Below are 10,309 nucleotides of genomic sequence, written 5' to 3' on the forward strand. Positions count from 1 at the left end.
AAAAAAAAAAAAAAAAAAGGAATGGAAGATAAGCAGAGCTCAAGCTACAGTAGCGGAGGCACTCAATAACTCAGCAGACAAGGGCCCCCATCCCCATCCAACCAGCTTTTTAAGTGTTTGTTGAATTGCCCAATTACGACTTACGATTGGTGGGAATTGAGTAATGAGTGTTATTGAGAACAATGTGTCAAGTCTTACACGTTCATGATGAGAAAGTCACGCACCACTTCACTAGTGATGGAGCTGTTAAAAGCATCGTCAAAGGATGCTCCTGAAGCACGCACTCTCAACAATTTCATTATTCTCATCATCATCATCATCATTCTTTCTTTCTTTGATGTCTTGCAACATTCTTACAACAGCAGTGGTATATCGTTAAAATATAAACCAGCTAAGTTTCACGAAAGATGCATTCTCATCTTTAATGACCCCATGCATTCTCTTAACATGCTTCCTTTACCCTTTGTCCACCGTTGGTGTGCTATACTCCGGAACCATGTGGGATTATACATCTCTATACAAACATAAATAATAGGATCTTGCATGCCTATTGGATTCTCGAATCACATATTACAAGCAGTGTACGAAAAGCATACCACTCAGTACCATGCTTGATCTCTGTGAGCCATGACTGACGATCACCTATAGTACACACCGTGAAAACTCAAGGTTTCTCTCTTCCTCCCCTTCAACAATGGTCACTATTGACCGATGGCAATTTGGGATATATATATATAGGGAGAGAGAGGGGACCGAGAGCTCTTTAACTAATAAAAGATCAACGCAATCCTCCCCTTAAGTAGTGCACAGAGCCTAAATGGTTTCAGTTCTACGGTTTTTAAACGGTTTCGATTTCATGGTTTTAAACGGTTTCGATTTATTCTATACAGTTTCTAAACGGTTAGCAATCGATTTGCTAATTTATTCGCATGTTTACTAAAATTTGTTTTTGGTGATAAATGATTCAATCTTGAGAATGTGAAATGCAAACCATTATGTTTTGTTAAAACAACCAAACAACTAAGTGAAAGAAAATATTACATTGACAAAGTAAAATGCAAACAAAACTACTAAATACTAATGAACACTAGTAATAATGGTGGATAATGCTAAAGTTGGAGTAGAAGGCTTTGAAAACACATCTTCCAAGGTTTCAAATAATTCTTCTTCATCCTTCTCAGCTATATAAAGGAAAAAAAAACAATTACTTAAAATGTGAAACTAATGTCCAAAGAATTTCATACGAGGTTAAAAGAAAAAATATTACCCCCAAAAGTCGCATCATACATCTAATCATGCAAGTATACCAAATCTTCAAAATCCCGATCGTTCTTTACTTTAGGGTTTTTATCTTTTTAGAAATGATATACCAATTCTGCCCCTTATTTAATTGTTAAAAATGGGTTAATCATATCAGTTTTGACGGTTTAAATGGTTCAATTTTCCCAATTTCAATTCGATTTGAAACCAACAGGTTAAACAGCTCAATTTAATTTCAACCCATTTAGCTAATCTACTTAAAACTTGAAACCAAAACCAAAACCATTACTAAACGGTCTTGCAATTTCAATGTAAACGGCTCGTTTCAGTTTCGATAAATGGTTTCGATTTCAAATTCACATCCTTACTCCTCCCCCAATGACAACCCCACCCAACCTGACCTGTAACACCCCCTCTATTTTACCTCCCCTGGCCCTCCACGCCCAAGAAATATGGAAGGAAACTGGAACGGGTAACAAGTAGACCACAAGAAGAGGAAAAAAAATTGGAGAAGTTAATCGTTAACCAGTAATTACCACAGATGTAACCCACCTTCGTTGTTCCATGAGTGATTGGGTTCATACTGTACATATTGTTCTACCGAGCACGTGCTGGGCCAGCAGCTTCATTCCACTCATAGATCATCCGTCTCATCAATGACCAATCCCTTTATTACTATGACGATAGTAGCAGAATTAGCCTCCCCAGCAAGACTTCTTTCTTGTTTTGATAAAAGCATTATGGATTAATTTTGCGGAGTACCTTTGGAACTAGAAAAAAAAAGTCATGCTCGAAGATTACACTGAAGTGCAATATATGGAATCGATCATCTCTAGGTGAGGAATTGAGTTCCCTTTCCCACTGCATAATGTATGCTAGTGCCACACACGGAGTAGCTAGTGTGCACTACACAGCCCGACAGTGTTCTTTCTCCGAAAAATTAAATAAAGACTTGAAAGTGTAGAGTCAAATCTTCAGGGGAACTTTCAACCTAAATTGCTAACATCCACCCGACGTTGGGCAAAGGTCTGCTAATGAAAAATCCACCTCACTCACATTATGTCAATGAATTTCATTTTAAATCCAATGGGAAGGAAAGCACCTAAAAACAAAGAAATATTTGGGATGTCAATTAAAGAAAAGAAGCTAATAGCTGCCTCGATGACAAAATTGAAGGACACGATAGGGTATTTCCCTTATTATGGTCAAGCTTTGATGGTGTCAATTTTCTCCTCCTTTATTGGGGCTCTGCAATGAGAAAACTGGTACAGATGGAACGGTCTCAGGAACCCTGGCGTTCATAGCATCAGGTACAGGGCTACGCTCTCCAGCCTCTCCAGGAGAATTGCCTTCGCTGCTGCCTGGAGACATAGGATGAGAAATCTGCTGTAGCCCACCACCAGAACCATTGCCTAGCAGGCTTTTGTAGATGGTCAGAGCTTGAGCCATCATGCTGGCAGGATTAGCAGCACTGCTGGGGAGCAACAAAGTTGTGCCCTGTATACAGGCAATGAGAAAGGTAGCAAAATAACCTCAGTAATATATCAAATGTTTAAAAACATTCAATGTCTTGTGGATCCATTATTCACCTCCTTGGCAATGTTACTGAAGGCTTGGATATATTGCTCAGCAATTCTTAAGCTTGCTGCCTGCCAAAATGCCCAGGACAAACTTAAGCTTCAATGTTTGTCAGAAATAAAATCAATAAATTGAGCATGATATTGCAGTTCTCCAGGCTTACACACTAGATAGAGATCCCAATGGAGATTGTAAATCCAAAAATAAATGTCAGCAAGATCGATGCCATTTGGTCTCTCAAAAGTAAAATCTGGAGTAACAGTAAGTAAGCAAGCAAGCAAATTCTAAACATTTCCCATAGGATAGAGACAGAATCATATGGCAAGGTCTGACAGTTCTGCACAAGATGGTGATAATTAGCAGATATAGACATTAAGGACCGAACCAAAGAAGAGAGGAATGATGTTCAAGGAAGCAAGGGGATCAGTCTTGAACAGGATTCATAAGACAGTTGGAACTAATGATTTGTTGTTTTCAGTTACAGCCCGGGGTAGTTAGATCCTGTAAAGAGAGAGAGAGACAGAGAGACAGAGTCCTGCGATTTCTGCAAGGGAGTCTCAATCATTTGATTTGGGGCTGCCATCCTCTATTCATTAGATAGAAGTTTAATCAGCCTATTACAAGTAGCACAACAGTCCTAGTAGGATTGGAAATATCAAAACATAATAGGAAACTGACTAACCAACAAGGACTTTCCTAGTTAGACGAGGAAAACACCAAGGGAGGAGCTTGCACAATCTACAAGACACCTCATTCCTTCTCTTCTCACGACAGCCTTCTAACACACCTTCAAGCTGGAACATAGATGTTAATCATGCCCAGCTAGTTACAAATATAGTCTACTCTACCACTCCCCAAAGACTTGGTGAAAACATTTGCAAGTTGCTCTCCTGTGCAAACATGACTCAGAAATAACTCCTTCTTGTCGCTTCTCTATAAAAAAGTGACAATCAATCAAGTATTAAAGTATTAGTATCGGTTGCCGTTTCGGTCGGCCAAAATTAAGATACGTATCGGAGGATATCGTATTGGAGATACGCATATAGATGGATAGGAAATACTTTTTTTATACGCTTTTGTATAAAAAAAATAGTCAAAAAAAAACTATATATAACATGTATTATGCATAAACACTAAATTGAGAGTATCACACTAAGAATCCAAAGTTTGTAGTTGTCCCATAAATGTAAAATCCTAGTTCCCAACCATGATTTCCACTTTAGTTAGAGAGAAAAAAAGGGTTGGCAACAACTTTGAAACAAAAACCCCATAAAAAATCGTGTTTTTTTTTTAAAAATGACCCATCTTGGCCATTATATGACCGTAGCACCGTATTGGTACATATTGTACCGTATCGGTCGATAAATATCGATACGCACCGATACATACCGAAATGTACATTTCACCTCATTTTTTTCCTATAGTGTCGGTACGTATTGGTGTGTATTGTATCGTATTGGTGTTATATCGGTGCGCATCAGTATGTATCGTAGGATACATATCGATACAAACGGATTTAAAAAATTCCATGTATCGTATCGGTAAGGGCCGATACAGATACATATTAGCCAATACGTACCGATACTTTAAACCATACAATCAACCTCAATATATTTTGTCCTCTCATGGAACATTGGATCGATACATACTGAAACGTACATTTCACCTCAATTTTTTATTTTCCATAGTGTCAGTACATATCGATCGGTGTGAATCGGTGGTGTATCGGTGTGTATTGGTATGTATCGTGGGATACATATCGATACAAAAGGATTTAAAATTTTAATGTATCATATCGGTAAGAGCCGATACGGTACGATACGTACTGATACTTTAAACCATGTAGTCAACCTCAACATATTTTGTCCGCTCATGGAACATTGGATTAGATGCAGTATGGATCACAACTTGGTTATCACACAACAACTGCATAGACGAATTGCAATCAAACCCGAGTTCTGTCAACAACTGCTTCACCCACATCAACCTACAGGTGACATGAGCCTTGGCACAATACTCAGACTCTATGCTAGACCTAGCCACAACAGCCTGGCTCTTGCTCTTCCACGACACAAGGTTACCACCAACAAACGTATAGTATCTAGTAGTGGATCGCCTATCAACAGGAGATCCAGCTCAATCATCATCACATAATCCCTCAACACGACCATGCCCATGATCAGAGTAAAGCAAACCACAACCTGGAGCCTTCATGAGATATCATAGAATACGAAACCAATGAGACATTCATGGAGACGAAAGAAATTGACTTACAACAATGACAGGAAAGGCAATATCAGGCATAGTCAATGTCAAGTAATCAAGTTTTCCCACCAATCTTCGATACTTGTCAGGACCTTCAACTATAAGCTTTACATACAAATCCATTGGAGTATCCAAAGGCTTGGACCCTAACATTCCAGTCTATATTAGCAAATGCCAAAACATATTTCCTATAAGAGAGAAATACCTTTTCTTGACTAAGCAACCTCAATACCCAAAAAAATACTTCAACCATCCTAGATCCTTTGTCAGAAACTTCTGTTGTAGATGTATTTTCAGACATTGGATTCCCTCTATATCATCTCCAGTGATGACAATTTCATCAACATAAACAACAAGAAATATCCTTCCTGCAACAGGCTTCCGATAGAACCCTGAATGATCACTATCACACCTAGGCAGACCAAACTCACAAACCACATCAGTGAACTTGCCAAACCATGCCCGGGGAGACTGCTTCAAGACATACAAAGATTTTTTTAGTTTGCACACCATACAAAACTCCCCCTGAGCAACAAACCCTAGTGGTTGCTCCATCTAAACCTCTTCATGTAAATCAACATGAAGGAAAGCATTTTCCACATCGAGCTGATGTAACGGCCAATGAGAAGATGCAACCAGAGATATCAAAATACGAATAGAAGCCAACTTGGCCACAAGAGAAAAAGTATCCAGATAATCAACCCCATACACCTGTGCGTAGCCCTTGGCCACCAACTGAGCCTTCAACCAAGCTAGAGAACCATCAGGGTTGACCTTAACGGAATAAACCCACCAACAACCAATAACAGACTTGCGTTGAGGTAATGGTACAAGATCCCAAGTAGAATTCTCATCCAAAGCCAATAACTCGTCTTCCATAGTTGTCTTCCAGCCAGAACCAGACAATGCCTCTGCAACAGACTTAGGAACAGGATAACAAAACAAAGTGGAAAGACGAGTATGGAAAGAAGATGATAGGCCAAAATAAGAAACAAAATTTGAAAGAGGATGTTGGGGACAACTCTGAACACCCTTACGATGTGCAATGGGAATATCAATATCAAAAAGAGAAACACCTGGATTAGGGACCATAGGCAAAGATGGTGAGGTAGGAATCGTAGAGATAGAGGGTGCAACATCTTCACGAGGATGAGGAGTGTAGACGATCGAACCAACTGGTGGCAGAGGCACAACTGTGGAAGGTGGCAACACCACTGGTGGAAATGGTGATGGTACCACTGCTTCTGTGGTAACTTGTGGAGAGTACTATTGGACAACATAGAGAGGAAGATCATCATCCAGAGTTGACAGATCAACGGATGCATCTGGATAAAAAACAGTCTCAAAGAAAGAGACATCCACAGTAACAAAATATTTCTGAAGAGTAGAGCAATAACAATGATAGCCTTTTTGAATACGTGAGTAACCCAAAAAGATACACTTGAGAGCATGTGGATCCAACTTTGACAAACACGGACGATGTTCATGAATAAAACAAACAACCAAAAATACGAGGAAGAACAAACAAGGGGTGAGAAGGAAATAACAAAGAATAAAGAATAGCACCCTGTAACAATGATGAAGGCATCCGATTAATAAGATAGCAGGTAGTTAATATTGCATCTGCCCATAACAGTTTGGACACCTTCATCTCAAATAAAAGAGATCGAGCAACCTCCATTAGATGCCTATTTTTTCGCTTAGCAACACCATTTTGTTGGGGTGTGTTTGAGCAAGAAGATTGGTGTATCATACCACAACCAGCCATACACTTAAAGGAAGGACCAGAAAAGTATTCCTTAGCAATATCACTTCTAATACCTTGATAGTTAAATTAAACTGATCCTAAATTTCAACAATAAAGGAACAAAAAATAGAAATAACTTAGAACAATGCTTCATTAAATAAATCAAGGTAACTCTGGAATAGTCATCAACAAAAGTAAAAAAAAAAAATATCGAACCTAATTTGGAAGTATAGGACAAGGATCTATGCATCCAAATGAACCAAAGAGAAAGGGTGCGGGGACCGCTTATTGACTCTAGGTGATAATTTACACGGTAAAGCTTCCCAAACTGACACGACTCACAATCTAAACTGGAAATAGAACGAAAACGAGGATCAAGCTTCTATAAGATTGCAAAGATGGATGTCCTAGTTGACGATGGATCTAATGGGGGCTGAGAATACTTGAACATGCAACGGAAGTAGATTTGTCCTCAAACAGATAAAGCCCCCCAACTCTACGACCTCTACCAATTGTCTTCTTCGTCATTAGGTCCCGAAAAACACAGTTCAGAAAAGAAGGTTATAAAACTTTTCCAACAGATTGTCTAGGCTAAGAGGGCTGAGAAGACTCAGTAACTGCTGCTGAATTGACAAACTGTTTTTGAGAAGGTTTGCCATTCAGTTTCCAACAAAAGCGTTGGATATGTCTTGGTTTACCATAATGGTGGCATGTTCGTATTGCTCCTAAAACATCCGAATTGTTGAAAGTACTAGAAGGTTGCCCCTTATTACTTCCACTACCAGTATTACGAACCTCACCTCGATTATAATTATGAGACACAATAGTGGAGCTTTCTGTTGGTGTAGGTGCAGGATCATGAGAGTTCTCTCGAGCTACTCGTAGGACTCGAGAAAAGCTAACTACAAGAGAAGCCACTTTATCACCTACAAGAATCTAAGACCAGACAACATCATACTCCAGTCCAAGTCCACCCATGAAACCCATAACTACGAGTTGTTCCCGCTGATTCGGCATCTTCGTAAAATATTGAGTCAGAGGGACGACCCTTCCGATCAACCCTATAAAATTCCTGAGATAGCTTATAAATACGGGAAAGATTGTTCCATCCAAAGTACAGAATGTTCAAATAATCCAACAGCTCCTTCACAGTATTGATGTAAGTAACAATATCAACGATAAAGTTATCCATCGAGTTCAATAACTGATCCAAAATACGTGCATCAACAATATCCCACGTAGTATCAGTAACAGACTTCACCTTTGTAAGGTGATCCTGCTAATCACGACCAGTCAAAACTAACTGCACAATTTTCTTCCATTGTTGGAAATTGGCAGCTCCTGCAAGCTTCTTCTTTGTAAATCTATGAGAGGATGAGGATTTGGTTCAGTGGCTGCCATTGAAGCAAAGTATAACAGAGAATCAGAAAATCCACAAAGGAAATCAACAATTTTAAGAGTTAGCCCAAATTGCAAAACATTATTTTAGGCCAATCCAGGGTTACCTACGGTTGGAGTTGTAGGGCTCAAAATTAGCTGAAAAATGGATCGAATGTTGCTAGAATGGTGGGGAATAAAACCTCCAAAGGGATTTTCAACAGACCTTTGGACAGACAGATATGACCAAATTTGATTTTGGCAGAGTGCCAAACCCTGACAGTTTTGATCAAAATTTTCACCTCTTGAATACTAAAATCTTCAAGTAAAAAATCCAAACCAGCAACCACTAACAATAATTTTGAGCTAATCCTTCACACCATATGATTAATTACAGCTAATAAATCCTTCATCCAAAAATCCAGCAAACTAGGGGATGAAATCACCCCCTTTAGAAAATTGTGGAACCTAGGGAGGCACCAGTAACAACCAGAGATGGAGAGAGTGGGTTGTTACTGATGGGGGAAGAGAGAGCTTTGATCGATTTCCTCTTGAGGATCAAGGCTCTGATACCATGTAAAGAGAGAGAGAGAGAGATAGATAGAGAGAGAGAGAGAGAGTCCTGCGATTTCTACAAGGGAGTCCCAATCAATTGAGTTGGGGCTGCCCTCCTCTATTCATTATATAGTAGTTTAATCAGCCTATTACAAGTAGGACAGTAGGACTAGAAACATAAAAAAATAATAGGAAACTGACCAACTAGGACTCTCCTAGTTGGACTAGGACAACTAACTCCTAACATAACATCAGTCCTGGCTGAGCTAGGACTTTCCTAGTTAGACTAGGAAAACACCAAGGGAGGAGCCTGCACTATCCATAAGATGACTCCTTCCTTCTCTTCTCATGACAGCCTTCTAAGAGATCCAAAGTCACCTCATTCTTTCTCCTGCCTATTAAAGCCCTATCATTTTGTTGACGTAAAAGAATAGGTCTTTTTATTTGAAAAGCAACCTCACAGATGGTTAGAATAGGAAAGGCAAAGGTACTACTATCCAAGCAACAGCTAACTCAACTAAGCCTCCTTGTTACACGGATCATTCATTCAACTCTCTCCAAAGCTATATTTTTTGTCATATCTTATGCATGCATGCAGCTCTCACCCACTTCTCACAAAGTCATTTCATCCCCATGCCATACTCTTTAAGCTCATCAAATTTTGAATCATACCAAATGTCATTAATGGTGCATTCAAAGAACTTCATTGCACGTGATGCCACTCAAACGACTTTCTCTTAAAATATCTTGTCTTGGGAGCTACACCAAGTTACTCAACCAAGTAACTACTACTTGCATTACATGATTGTTAATGAATGGAATAACCCAACAAATGGGTTAGGCTACATGAATGCTGTTCTGCACTCAACCCAAAGAAATCAAATAACAAGGAAAAATAAATGGAGAACGGGGAAAAAAAAAAAAAGAGTTACAACCTGCAATATGATCCATGATGAATCAATCAACCCCCTTTCCAATTTAGCACGAAATTTCAATTTTCAATACCATTGAGGACCTGGGACCAATGTTTAAAATCCTGTCCCTTCAATACCTTAGCCTGAAACTCCATGATCCTTAACAATTGATTGCATTTATATCTAGTCCAATCCACCAATTTCTAAAATCTAACTTACCTTGCCTATCAGATAGATTGGCTGTTCATAATTTCCCATGTTTCAGGTCTAAACAAATTTCTAACCTTAATCTTACGAACAATTGCTGCAAAACAGAACACACTGAATTAAAAAAAAAAAAAAAAAAGTGGGGGTGGGGGCATACCCAGTGCACAAGGCTCCCGCCATTGCGTGGTCTGGGGGGATCATAATGTACACAGCCTTTTCCCCTGCTTTGGGAGAGGCTATTTCCTAAAGAGAACACTACTGAATATCTTCCTAAAAGTGCAGCAGTTTATTCACTTTTTTTTTTTTCTTCTGGACGGGGGAGCAATTTTGGTCCCACATAAATAATCATATAGATCTGGAACGTTTTCCAACAGGTTCAAAAGTAGGATTTTTTTTTTGGGGGGGG

The 10,309-nt window shown here is 39.2% G+C and overlaps 1 protein-coding gene across 3 annotated transcripts in view; it reads right to left on the reverse strand.

Moving 5' to 3' along the window:
- Positions 1-2,187: 2,187 nt before the first annotated feature.
- The window catches only part of LOC122081736 (stomatin-like protein 2, mitochondrial), a 63,428-nt gene continuing 55,306 nt past the window's right edge, over positions 2,188-10,309 (reverse strand). For 2 of the 3 annotated variants that reach the window (XM_042648964.1, XM_042648965.1), the window contains exons 8-9: positions 2,850-2,909; positions 2,188-2,757 (exon numbers count right to left, since the gene is read on the reverse strand). In XM_042648964.1, coding sequence (XP_042504898.1) covers positions 2,482-2,757; positions 2,850-2,909 — 336 coding nt within the window. In that variant the 3' untranslated portion in view covers positions 2,188-2,481. Of the gene's footprint in view, positions 2,758-2,849; positions 2,910-6,977; positions 7,385-10,309 lie in introns of those variants that run through there. The other variant, XM_042648967.1, reaches the window with a different exon arrangement.

Source organism: Macadamia integrifolia, chromosome 6 (assembly GCF_013358625.1).
Source record: "Macadamia integrifolia cultivar HAES 741 chromosome 6, SCU_Mint_v3, whole genome shotgun sequence".
Classification (NCBI taxonomy): Eukaryota; Viridiplantae; Streptophyta; class Magnoliopsida; order Proteales; family Proteaceae; genus Macadamia; species Macadamia integrifolia.